Source organism: Eschrichtius robustus, chromosome 11, assembly GCF_028021215.1.
Source record: "Eschrichtius robustus isolate mEscRob2 chromosome 11, mEscRob2.pri, whole genome shotgun sequence".
Taxonomy (NCBI): Eukaryota; Metazoa; Chordata; class Mammalia; order Artiodactyla; family Eschrichtiidae; genus Eschrichtius; species Eschrichtius robustus.
The window spans coordinates 25,395,918-25,408,838 of NC_090834.1; the positions used below are offsets into that span (position 1 = coordinate 25,395,918).

At 52.1% G+C, this 12,921-nt stretch overlaps 1 protein-coding gene across 5 annotated transcripts in view; it reads left to right on the forward strand.

Moving 5' to 3' along the window:
* LOC137771449 (neural cell adhesion molecule 1) overlaps positions 1–12,921 on the forward strand; it is a 315,820-nt gene that overhangs the window by 297,032 nt on the left and 5,867 nt on the right. For 2 of the 5 annotated variants that reach the window (XM_068554810.1, XM_068554812.1), the window contains exons 15-16: positions 2,683–2,863; positions 12,687–12,894. In XM_068554810.1, coding sequence (XP_068410911.1) covers positions 2,683–2,863; positions 12,687–12,894 — 389 coding nt within the window. Of the gene's footprint in view, positions 1–2,682; positions 2,864–5,454; positions 7,861–12,686; positions 12,895–12,921 lie in introns of those variants that run through there. The other 3 variants (XM_068554811.1, XM_068554813.1, XM_068554815.1) reach the window with 2 other exon arrangements.

Here is a 12,921-nt window from a genome sequence, read left to right on the forward strand (position 1 = left end):
TAAGTGAGGCTTATGCAGTCAGTGACCGTGTGACTCATACAGCCAGGCAGCCAGGGTTTGAATCCAGGTCTGTGTGCCTGAAGAGACGGGGTCCTTAGCCCCCGGCCTGGACTGCCTCAGGTCCTAAACCAGCTCCTTCCCTCGCCCCACCCCCAGTGCTCGTGCAGCCCACCTGAGCTGTTGTCACCCTGCTGTCAGGCTACCAGTGAGCCTGGCCTTAAGTCTTTTCTTCTGGGTTTGCCCACCACCCATCTAAGATTTCTGACATTCCACCTGTCATCCCCGACCCCCAAACTGAAAATCATCCCATTGTGGTTTTTTGGGGTTTTTTTGGTTTTAGAATGACCCTTGGCCATTGCCTTCCACAACCAATTGCTGAGAGGTTTAGAGGCAGCCTCTGAGCATTGGAAATAGCCTCTTGCTAGGATTTCTTGCCCGTAGAAAATAATGAACTTGAGAGGAGTTTTCTTTCTTCAGATAGCCCCCCAAATAGGCTTTTCCCAGGAAGTTTGACTTACTCCTTCTCTGCCTTTTGATCAGCCCTGCTTGAAGTGCCGTGGGAGCCCTAACCCGGTTAGGTTTACGGAGAGTCCGTACAGCACAGAGCACTCCCGGGCACACGTCTCAGCCGCTGGGCAGCCTGTCAGTCCACTCAGCCCTCTCCTACTTAACTGTGAAGTCCGGTGTGAGCCTGATGTTGGAGGAGGAGCCTCAGTTGACTTTCCTAAGGCCCAGCCCAGAGGCACCACCATCTGAGAGGTCCCTGTGGTTTCCTTGCTGTGGAGTAGGATGCAGGGACTGGGCAGGTGGTCCCATGGAGCCCACTGGAAGTGGGCAGTGTGGGGGGAGGATGTTATTATGTGTTGTTATGCTGATGTGGCCCAACAGACATGGGTCCCAATTCCAGCTTTGGGACCTGAATAGGTCACCCAGTCTTCCATAATCTCCATTTCTCCATCAATAAAATGGGGAGAGCTTATTGAGCTGTTGTAAAGATTAGTTATAACATAAGCAAAGAACCTGAAATGTGCCTGACACTTGGAAAACTCTGTACATGGTAACTGTGATAATCACTGCTATGATGCAGGCTGGGGGTGGAAATATCTCCCTTATGAGTCCACATCAGGTGTCAGTGTTCCAGAAGAGCCGTCCCAGCTGTGCCAGGCAGGCCTGCCTTAAAAAGACAATTGGGGCAAAACACTGGGATATGTTAGACTTCGACAACCTTAGCTGTCCTCTCTCTTCCACCTCAAAATCCTAATATTTGCTGAACATTACTATTATTATATATTATTAATATGTATTATGTAACGTAATGTTTGCTTTATATTCTGGCTCTCTCTTTTGTAATGTTGTTTGCCAAGGAAAGACTTTCAGAGAAAGAGTACAAAAGCTGCTGAATTTCTTCGTTTTAAATTAAAATGGGGCACATGCTGACACTCTCAGGAGCCAACTTAGAGCCGTAGCCCTTAGACTCTGAGGACACCAGCGCCCCCTTCCAGCATTTTCCCACACTGCTCATGGCCATGACACGAGAGCTATCCCATTCCTAAAGGTATCTCTTTGGCTGGCACAAAGCATTTTTCTGGGAAGACGGCTGGCTCTCCTGGAATGTAACTCTTCCTCCAGCCTCAGCCACGGGCTAGACCACCTTCCAGGTGACACTGCTAGCATGTTCTGCTCTTCCGGGGAGCAGCCCAATATCCAGTAGACATGGGTCAACGGCTCCCACCCAGAACAAACTCACTGGCAAACGTGTAGGATAGAACTGGAAAGAACATTTGAGAAAAGAGGGGCACCTATAACTCCAGTTTCGTGCCTGAAATTATGCCCTGGGCAGTGCTCTGCTAAGCTGAGTGTACCTTGTAGGCATTCTGGGCACCTCAGCCTTGGACCTGACAGAAGAATTCACACCTGTGACACCTCCAGCTCCAGTCTCAGAGACCAGGTCACACTGCATGGAAAAGGACCATCCAGTTCAGTGCAGCAGATGTGTGTTGAGCTCCCTTCTACGAAAGGCTTTGGGCCCAGAGGCTCTTGGCCACAGCTCGACTGCCCATGTGGCTTGGGGAAGTCACCTGACCTCTCTCTCCCTTCCCAGTCATCAGCTTTAGTAAGGGCCTGGCAAAAGCGCTGGCAGGCTTGTTGTAGGGATGCAGTGAGAAAATGTGCAGAAAGCCTTTAGTCCAATGCCTGGCATGTAGTGGGTGCTCCATAAATGATAGTTTTTATTTTTAATAAAAGTGGAATCTGTGCAGTGTTCCCATGTCAGGGAGGTGAGTCACACACCTGAGTGTGACCAACATTCTGAAACAGGACAAGAAACACAGTTGTTGGATTACTCTTCTAGGTCATCCTTAGGCCATGGGCCAGCATTCCAGAGTGTAGCTTGGGTCCCTGCATGCTCTCAAGGTGATGCACAGGACATTGAAGAGTTGGCCGCATGCCACACTGGCAGTCTGCCGCTGTTTGTATTTGCAGGCACGCACGGTTGACCTCCTGACCTGCGTGATCATTTACCTTTGGGTTTTTCAGGCTGGTTAAGAATAAAGACCATGTCCTATCTTTGGTTTTTATTTCTGTTTTGCACAATCCCTTATGTTCCTCCTGTTAGCTGGTCTTAGCAGCTATTTCATCTAAAGCTTTCTGGCGTCTTGTATCTTTCTTGCCGGTTTCTCCCAGAAGCTCTCCTCCGAATGGAAACCAGAGATCAGGCTCCCATCTGGCAGTGACCACGTCATGCTCAAGTCCCTGGACTGGAATGCAGAGTACGAGGTCTATGTGGTGGCTGAGAACCAGCAGGGAAAGTCCAAAGCAGCTCACTTTGTGTTCAGGACCTCGGCCCAGCCCACAGCCATCCCAGGTATGACGGCTTTGCTTTCTGTGAGTTTCCCGCTTTGAATTAATGCACAAGTGCCGCACCTCCTAATGTGCCTGAACAGCCCCTGATAACTCGCTTGCTTACAGCCATCCTCGTGATCGGTTGCCCATGCAAAGCTTAGTTTTGCTTTGTACCTAGCTGTGCAGTAGGTTGAGATGGACTGGACCCCCAGGAAGGCTTGGCCAAGCCTCCTGAGTGAAGGTCCTGTGTCATTCAGCCTGGGAGGACTGATGATAAGCCAGTCCGTGGGACCCCTCAGATGGGAAAGACCCCAGCTCCAGCCAAGCTTTGGATGCTGGTTGAGGAAGGATCCTTTTTCGGGACCTTATCTGCTATCTACCATTTCATACAAGGACCACGTAACTATTTTTAAGCGCTTTCTATCTGATGCTTGCTTACCTGCACTACTGTGGTCCAAATCTCTTCTCTGTGGGAACCCCGAGAGAAGGAACATATGGTGCCCAGTTAGTCAGTTAAAAATCCTCTCTGCCAAGGGCCTCTCAATTGAAACAAAGATTAAATCGAGCCACTTGAAACAGAACAAGTGGAGAAAGTAGACGCTGGAAACCCCCATCCGTGAAAGGCAGTCCAGTCTGCTAGCGGCCGGGATGGGAGCAGCTCTCCCAGGAGATGCAGATCTGTCTCTAGGGATCCAGGACCAACTCAAGTGTGGGAATAAAGTGAGAGTTCTGCTTTCCGGCCCAGCTGGCTTGCTGCTGATGGCCAGTCTCCTCAATGACCTAATTCCTCGGAGCAGAAGGAGATCTTCATCGTCCCTCTCTGCTTTTCCAGAGCAGCCAGATGCCAACCACAGGCAGGAGAGGTGGGCATAGAACCTACAGCTGCAGCCTAGTGGAGGGGTCCCCGTAAGCGCTCTGCAGTGTCCAAGTGTGGTGGGAAGATGCCCCAACCTCCCGGTGGCCTCCGTCTGGCCTCCATTACGCCTGTCCTGTCTAGAGTGCCTGCCCCCAGCTCTCAGCTCAGTGACCACGATTGCTCTTTCCAGAGGGAGAGAGGCCAGAAAGGACATGGGCTACTATGCCACAGGGCTGTGTGTGTGGAAGTGGGTTAGTCGAGCAGCAACAAAGCAAGATCAGTGTGTGCTTCCCGACGGTTGGTTGTGCATGAGTGTGTGTGTGTCTGATAGATGTGTGCGGGCCCCCAGGGAGCTGGCGGCCATAGCTGAGAAGTGTCCGTGGTCCTCCCCTCTGCATTGACAGGGAGACCCCTTAGCATAGGCTAGGGTGGGTGTCTCTCTGCAGGCACCGGGCAGGTGGTCAGTGATGAAGCCAAGGCATCTGGTTGTGACTGTAAACAGTGTTCTCCTGACTGCTTCATAGGCTGTCCAAATAGAGGTGGCTCTCTCTATTCTCTGCCCCTTCTTTCTCTGCGTTCTTGGGTCCGTTTTTCCCTGAAATTGACAGTCTGGTGGGAGTGTCCAGATCTGCTCGGCTTTTATGGGGCACTTAGGAGATGGGGGAGTGAGAAGCCTTGAGTGATTCCTTTGCAGTGAGACAGATTTCTCCTGGCATCTATTTCCTCGGGTAAATAGACTTCGTAGGTGGTGATTCCGACACACTGCGTTCCCAGGCTGGGTACTGCCAGCGGCATCAGCTTCTGGGGTTGGAGAAGTTGGGGCCACTGTGTGTCAGATACAGAAATTCTGGGAAGACCAGTCCCCCGGGTCCTGCCCACCGGAGTTGTCAGAGTCCTTCTGGCTAATCTCCCAGGCTCCCAGTTAAAGGGGAGGGTTGGAGGGGCTACTCACCTCCCCAAGAGGGCTTCGGCCTCTACTGCATAGGTTTTAGAAGGAGGTTGCTTGGTTGGACTTCTCTGGGACCTGCGAATAAAACCTCTGAATTACGAGATGTACGTTCACGGTGGAATTCTGTGGTCAGTGGGTGGTGGAGGTGAGAGGTGCAGAACTAGATTCTCTTTAAGAGCGCTATGGGTGGGGGGATTGTACAATAGGAAGAAGAGTCCGATTTATTGCTGAAAAGGTGGCCCCCGTCCTTGCATACAGTTTGCTGCACATACTACAGTGATCAGATGCATCTCTACCCCAATGTGTAAAAAGCTCTAGAGACTAGAAGGCCGTGGGGAGACTCCTGACTGCATCTTAGAGACCTCCCCTTATCAAAGGTAACACTTTCCTAATCAGACTCTTGTATTTGGCTGTGGAGGCTTCTGTTCTCTCACTTTAGTTTCATTTGCTCGCTGACCCCTAACCCCTGAATTCACCCTGCTGTGCTGCTTCTGGCCTTGCTGAGCTTCGGAACTGGCCTTGTGGTGATAATACCGCACTGAACTCTTCTCTAACCTTTGTCAGTTTAATTTACAAAGTTGAATTAACCTTTGATTCTTGCATTTTCTATATTTGACCTATTCTTTTTTTCTTTTTATCTATTTTTTTTCTCTGTTTCTGTCTCTTCCTTCTCTTTCCTCCTCCCCCCTCCCCTTCCTGTGTCTGTCGTCACACATATCACCTTGGACGTCACTGGGACATCCCCACTGCCACATTTGTTTTTAAACAACCACATTCTCTCTGGGGACCCATTGCTTGGCACCTGCAGCGACCTTGGGAGGCTCCTCCGCGTCCTACACCTTTGTCTCATTGCTTTTCTCTGCAGTGACTCTTCTCTTGCTCTGTTAGGAACTTGAATGCCAAAAAACTAAATTTGCCTAAAAGCCCAGTTCCTATGAGAATGATCAGTGCCCCCTTTGGAAGAATCTGTCAGGACTGCCATGGCCACACCACCAAGCTCTCTGTGGAAGAGGAAGGTTTGGCAATTGGAAAAAGCTGGACCTCCAGACTTATTACCCTTCACAGATACTTTTGTGCCACTTCATAAGGAGTTTGCCCCCTTTTTCATAGCAGTATAAAAATGTTTGGGAGCTCTTCTCTTTAAACTCTCTCTATATAATATATATTAAAAAAAAAAAACAACAAAAAACCATTACACTAGGTTTACAGAAAAGTTTCTGCACATCTGCTACTGGTTGCATTTTTGGTTCTTACCTGAAAATGATGTAGCAGAGAAGGATTTCTAAGTACTCTCTAAAGCTTGCATCAGATTGTTAAAATCACCCCGTGTCCCCATTGTAACCCTGTGCTCCTCTGCTGCCCTTCAATAAGTAGTTGGCTTCGCTCGCATTTAAGTGCCCCTGGTAAGCTTGCTGCGATTCGCCGGAGCATTTTGCTGGCATGATGGGCAAAGTAAGTCACCCTGTTGCCCATGCAGCGGAAGAACTCGGATTTGTTGAGTATTTTCTGGGGCTGATCCAACATCCTGGGAGGTGCTTTGGTCCTGGTAGTATAACCAGCACCCGACGCTGGCTCTGTGAACAGGGCCACCCTAGGACGTGCCCAGCACCTGTGGGCTCTGGAAGGTGCGTGTCTCCCAGTCAGGGTGATACCTGCTGCATGGCTACAGATCAGCCACAGACCTCGTGTCTTGGTGGATGTGGCCCAACTGTGACCCACATTATCGCGTAAGCATCAGTCCCCCAGGTTGGAAGCATCCACTGTGAGCCTGGCGCGAGTCGCGCCCCCCTCCCCACACGTGCTCAGTAGAGCGCAAGGCAGGGCCAGCCCCGAGTGCCCATAAATTGGAACCCAGCCATCCTGTCATACTGCCCGAGTGCCCCGACCCCCTGTCGGTCAGTGGCTTCAGTGACATTTTAAAAATTCTGGTGGAAGCCAGCTTCCCCTCTGCTGTTGGGGGTACCCCGCGACATGCCCAGGAGAGGAGGTGAGGTGCGTTTGTTGAAGTTCCCCGTAGAGACTCGGGTGAATCCTGCTCAGGGGCGTCAGTGTCTGAGCTTGGGGGTACCATCTCCTGAATAAAAACTGCCCCCTCCGTTGTGGTCACATATCATTCCACATATCTCATCTCTGAGCATCTCCACAGAAGTTTGATCTTTGTTCTTTTTGGTTTCTTTACTTTTTGGTTCTGTTGTTATTTTTTAATGTTCAAAGACGAGCCTTTCTCTTTGGGAATCCAAATGATCCTATGGTCTGCAGGGCAGAGCTGCCCGTGTCGGTGGGCACAGGCCCGTGTCCCCAGTGCTGGCAGTTTAGAGGGTCAGGTACACACACCGGAGGCCACAGGCTACCCAACAGCTCAGCCAGGCAGCGCCAGTCGCCCCAGCCCCGTTGGCCTCCAGCCCCGCCATGAACCTCTCCCCCGGGATCCCTGATCTCCCGTCCCACCACGGCAGCAGGAGCAGACACGGTTCTTAGGCACAAGGCAGAGTATCAAGAAGAGGCCCATGGTGCCTCCGGGCCCGGCGTAGAATCCCAGGGCCATTAGGTGAGCAAAGGAGGGAGATGTGGTCCTCACGCAGGTCACCCGTCACTGTCCCCTGACTCCCGGCAGGCTCTTGGTATCATCTTCGGCAGAAGTTTCATATTCACCCAGGAGTGCCCATCTCAGAGGTCTGCCACACCCTGGTCCCAGTCCCATAGGCAAGGACCTATGTCTGTGTTTCTGAAGACCTGGCCCAAAGTGTGGGGAGGCCTGACATCCATGACCCTGTCCCCTCAGCTCATTCTGGGCCAGGCAGGCCTCAGCTGAAGCAACTTTGGGGTCATTGCATTGGCCCCGTTCAGACAGGCCCATGGTTTGTAAGGGATGCCCTTCGGGAGACAGCATTCAGGCACGCCCGCTCCCACCGGACACTGAGTTTTCTCATGGTGGCTGCAGCCCTCAGCCCTGCCGGGAACCCCTAAGGCAGGCCCTGAAGGAGGGAACGCTCGCTGCCCCGCTCAGCCGCCCTGCCCCTGCGCCCTGTCTCAGTGCTGCCCAGTCTCGACACGCCACAGGGCTTCTCTGCTCATTTTTTGGAATATTTATACGGCAGGTGTGGATCACGTTTTTCTACTAATAAGAATGCTAACATTGTTGTGTAGATAATCAGCGAGGCCTTGACGAAGTTTACACCTTTGCATTATTAAAGGAAATAACAGTTCATGTGAACTCACCAGCGTGTTTGGATTTTATTTGATAGTTGTGTATCCTACAAAGTGCCAAAATCCCTTTGCCTCCACCTCACAGGTACCTGGATTACTTTGATTGCCCCAGAGAGCCCTTTAAATTGGACCCCAAACTCGTAGTTTGCTGAGTGGAGTTCTAACCAAAGGAATTGCTTTCCCTTCCTCACAAGGAGTGATGCAGTTTTCTCAGCTCTCCTAAGAGCTGCTGTGTGTCACCGCCTCCTTGGACTTTCCCCAGCAGACAGGGCGAGGGGAAAGTGCCTTTGCAGAGCCAGAAGGTGGTCACCTTGGGATCAGGGGCACACTCTGGGCCACCAGAACCACAACTCTGTTGCAAGTTCGCCCGATTGCACGGCTCCCTTCACGACTTCATATCAGAGGCTTCACAGAGTGACATGGTGACAGAGAGAATCTAAGACAAGGGTCTCATTAGCAAGCCCTATTCTGTTTAAAATCACACTTAATTGGATGCCTCCTGAAAGCCCCAAGACCAGCCATCTATTCAGCAGATTCCAGGAAGGAACAAGCAGACGAGTGAACCAGAACCTGAGCTTAATGGTTCCGAGAGTTGGAGGCAGGAAGGGGCACTTCTGCACTCATGTCCCGTGACACAGTGACTCGGGGCCCCTCAGCTGCAAGGTGGGAGATATCTTCCCATTTTGAGGCATTGATGAGCGTAGGCACTTGTAGGTCTCAGTCTTGGGCAAGCCAGGTGTTCAGTGCCGACAACTCCCAGACCAGGAACCACAGAGGATGGGCAGCCCCAGCTTCATAACCCCACCGTTTAGCACAGCTCGAAGCCCAGAGGTTGTGGAGGAACTGCTCCCAAGAAGCACTCTAGGTATGCAGGTGTGCAGATGGGGTAGCCAGGAGAGGTCAGGGGAAGGTCATGCAAAGATAGACCCCAAAGTTGTTTTCTTTTCCTTTTGTAAAATGTTAAGCAGGATGCAGGAGATAACCTTTGTCCTTCTAGTTTCCTGGACTAAACAATTCTGTAACAGCCGCCAAGAGGTAATGAATGTTGACTTGACTTGGGTACCCTTTCATTTGCATCCGGTGTTTCCTTTATTTACAGTTTTTTGTAAAAGCTCCGCACATCCTTTCTCCAGCTTGAGGGGTACCTCACTTCCTCTGGAAGTCTAGACTCTTAATGGTGAACTGGGTGGTCCCTTGGGGATAAGTCTTTGCTCTCTCTCCATCCATCCAGTACATCAGTTAGGTCAGGGCCACCAGGTAAGACTGCACAACTCATCCTTGGGTGGGGAGTCATAGGAACAGCTGTTATTCATTGTAATGCAGGCAGAAAACTTAGAAACAGTGGTCCTCAAAGTCTGGGGTGCATAAGAATCACTGGGGTGCTCCATCAAATTCTGAGCCTGAGCCTCACCCCCAGAGATTCTGACTTGGTGGAATGGGGGATCCCCAGAATCTGAATTCTTAACAGAGCACCCCAGGAATTCTGCTGCAGGTGGAGAAACATTATGCTTAAAAAGTATTTATTTTTCAACTAAAGATAAAATTGTAAGAATCAATGAATAAAGATGGGACCTACCAATTGTCTTGCAGAAAAAAGTCCTGCTCAGTACACACTGTGGAGGACATGGACATGAGGGAATCTGTACCCTGTGCTGGGGACTGTAGGACATCTCACATGCAATGACAGGTTCTTAGAGTTGAAGAGGACCTGAAGACATCCTCTATCCTAGGCTCTTCCCAGTGCAGGAAACTCATCCAGAGCATTATGGTATCCCGGCCAAGGGATTTTCCAGTCTCTGCTTGAATGCCTCTGGCAACAGGGAGCTCTTCCAAGGCAGCTCACACCACACTTAAATAGCTCTTGTGTGTTAGTTCTGTCTCATGTGAGCTCAAGTTTGCCTCCTACCCCCATAGTTGCCATCCACTAGGGACACTGAATAAGACTACTTCCTTCTCGTGACACACCTTTAAATATTTGGAGACAGTGTTCTTATCTCCAAGACTAAACACTGTTCCTTTGTTCAACAAATATTCTTTGAACATTTCTTATAAGTTGGGTTGTCCTAGATGCTGGGGAGACAAGAGACAGACAGGGTACCTGCCAGGATATTCTAGAGGGCAGGGCAGCCAGATAAAAAGCATGTCAATGAACAGAAAATGGCAGATAGTGGTAAGAAGAGAATAAAACAGAGTAATGTGGTAGTTACTGGCTAGAGTTGCCTGAGTAGATAAGAGATCGGGGCAGGGGAGGGGGGAACCTCTGCAAGAAGGTGACATTTGAGCTGAACCTGCAGGATAACAAAGAGCCACCACAAGGTGACGGGGCTGGAGGGTTCCAGGCAAGGCGTCAGCCAGGCACTCTGACAGGAACGGGCTGGGCGTGGTGAGCAGATAGAATGGAGGCGCTCCCGGCTGGAGCACAGGGATGGGAGGCGGGGCTCAGTGCCCTGAGTTATGATGCTCAGAGGAGTGGGAGAGTCCACAGCACGTGTAGCACCTTTTAGAATAAGGGAAAGAACTTGAATTTTATATCAAATGAGAGAGAAGACCGTTGCCCTACCTTCTGTTTTCTATCAGTCTCGTTGCCCTCCTGGCCCTTGGAGGTGTTGGCCTTGGCCTTCAGAGCAGTGCAGCCCTCTGATGGGTCTGCTGAGCCCAGAGCACAGGTGGATAACGGCTGCTTCTCCCACACGGAGCAGCTTTGCAGTGGTTTATTTTTCTTCCTTAGAGACATGACTAGTTCCCTAAAACCATATTTATGTATAAACCTCAGAACATGGTGTTAGTGCCTTTGAGTCCAAAAATACAGACATTCTTTCCCCACAGAAATACCTTAGGCTCCTTCTGCAGGAAGTAGACACTTAACACCTATTGGGTATGGGTGTCAGGTGGCCTCCAGCCCTGAGTCATGGGATGGGGAGGAAGCCCAAGGCCATATTTCTTCCCTGTTCAGGGAAGCAGCTTTGGTATTCTGAAGACCAGGAAGGCCTGCATGTCTTTCTTTGCTTTTGTGTGTGGATGTGTGAGCACCACGGGGAAGCAGAGTGGACGGTGTGCTACTGGGGAGAAGACCGGCTCTAGCTGAATGCAGGGACCCGTGGCCGGTTTCCTGCTGCCAAAGCCCAGAGACAGAGTGGCCAGAGCTGGGTCCTCTGAGCATGGAGCCCGTTGCCAGACTCGGGCCTTCCTGGGGAACAGGCTGTGTCTTCAGTGTGGTGTTGAAAGGGACCAGTGGGCGAGCCTGAGGAGGGGCTGGGAAGCAAGAACAAGGTCCCAAGGAGCCAAAAATGAATATTCAAGATCCTAGGAGGCTCCTGCGGCGCAGGCCCAGCTGAGCCCTGGGTGCCAGGAATTAGGTTGTGAGTGGTCGTCTCTTATGTGCTGGCCGGTGGCCTATACCCTGAATTGAAGTTAGAAATAAGGGCCATCACAATAGGACAGCAGTTGAAGGAGCCCCCGCCATGCCTGAGCAGGGCCCCTGGGACACACAGAGGGCCTCCCAGGAGCACAAACCACAGGGAGACAGAGTGTGTGGCCCATCTCTGTCACCTTGAGTTACCTGTTCTTTCCATCATTTGGCACGTGATGTGGCCAGAGGCCCCTGGGCCTGGCCCAGATTCAGCAAAGGCCCAGTGAGACCCAGGTTGTGTTGGCCACAGTTCCTGCCTCCAGTCAACAGGCCTGGGTGACCCCCAGTGGGTCCGGAGGACACAGGAAGCTTCAGACAAGGTCTGGTGGTGTGATGGGGCTGCCCCTTCTGGAACCCTGTCCTTCCAGAAGAAGAAAAATGAAGCAGGGTACCCACTTTTCAGCCTGGGGTCATGGTTTCCACACTGGCTTCGACAGAGCTCCGCATGGGTCCTTGCTTCCCCCAGCACAGCCTTCCGCTTCCCAGATGCTGGTGGGAATCACCAAGTGGTCAGGGGTCCACCACAGGCACCTAGCACCCATCACAAGGGGACCCGATGGAGCCGAGCCTGGGGTCCTTCTGTGATACCATCAATAGCCCAGGGCTCCCAGGGGATTCTAGATGGACACCAGGGAGTAAGACACAGAGGTTGAGTCATTCAAGTGAGTCCAGCTAGAGCGGGGATGCTGGGTGCTGCTCAGAGGTGAGAATGTGTGTCCGTCTGTGGTGGGCACGTGTCCTGTGAGTGAGCCTGTCGTGCGTGCGTGCGTGCATCTCTGGGTGAGTCGGCTGGGTTTCCTGAAATCTGATCCAAGCGTGCCTGGCTCCCAGATGGTGAGTATTCCCAGACCTTCCACCTTGCCCTCTGGGCCTGGCGAGGCCCCCATATCTCCAGAGTAAGTGAGCTTCATTCGTCTTCCTGGTGCAATGAAGAAGGATGTGGTCCAAAGTCGGGATCCTCTGGAGCGGCTCCTAAAGAGGGGGAAGGAAGTGCGGAGGTGCGCGGGGCATCTTGTTGTGCCTGACGTCACCACAAGCCCAAAGGAAGCCCTGGGAACCCTCTGTCGCCCCATCTGGGACCCTGTCCCTGGCAGCTCCCAGGGTTCACGGGGAGACCAGCTGAGTGTGGGTTGAGAGCAGGGATGGAGACACAGTGTCCAGTCTCCTCCTGACTTGTGGGTGCCTTGTGCCCTTGTCCCCTGGTCTATGAGAGGAGGCTGCCATCCCTCCCTCTTGAAGATAGAAAGAGACCCTGTTGTCTCAACACCTGGGGGTAGAAAGGCCCCAGGGAAAGTGTCACTCTGAACACAGATGCCACAGCCGTCCTGTGGGCTCTACCCCGCCCCCAGGGCTGTTGCTCGGCAGGTCCAGGTCTGCATCTCAGTGTACTAACCAACACCATCCCTCTCTCCCTCCCCCCCAAGCCAACGGCAGCCCCACCTCAGGCCTGAGCACGGGCGCCATCGTGGGCATCCTCGTCATCACCTTCGTCCTGCTCCTGGTGGCCGTGGACGTCACCTGCTACTTCCTGAACAAGTGTGGCCTGCTCATGTGCATCGCCGTCAACCTGTGCGGAAAAGCCGGGCCTGGAGCCAAGGGCAAGGACATGGAGGAGGGCAAAGCCGCCTTCTCGTGAGTGCAGACCCGCCCACTGCTGCG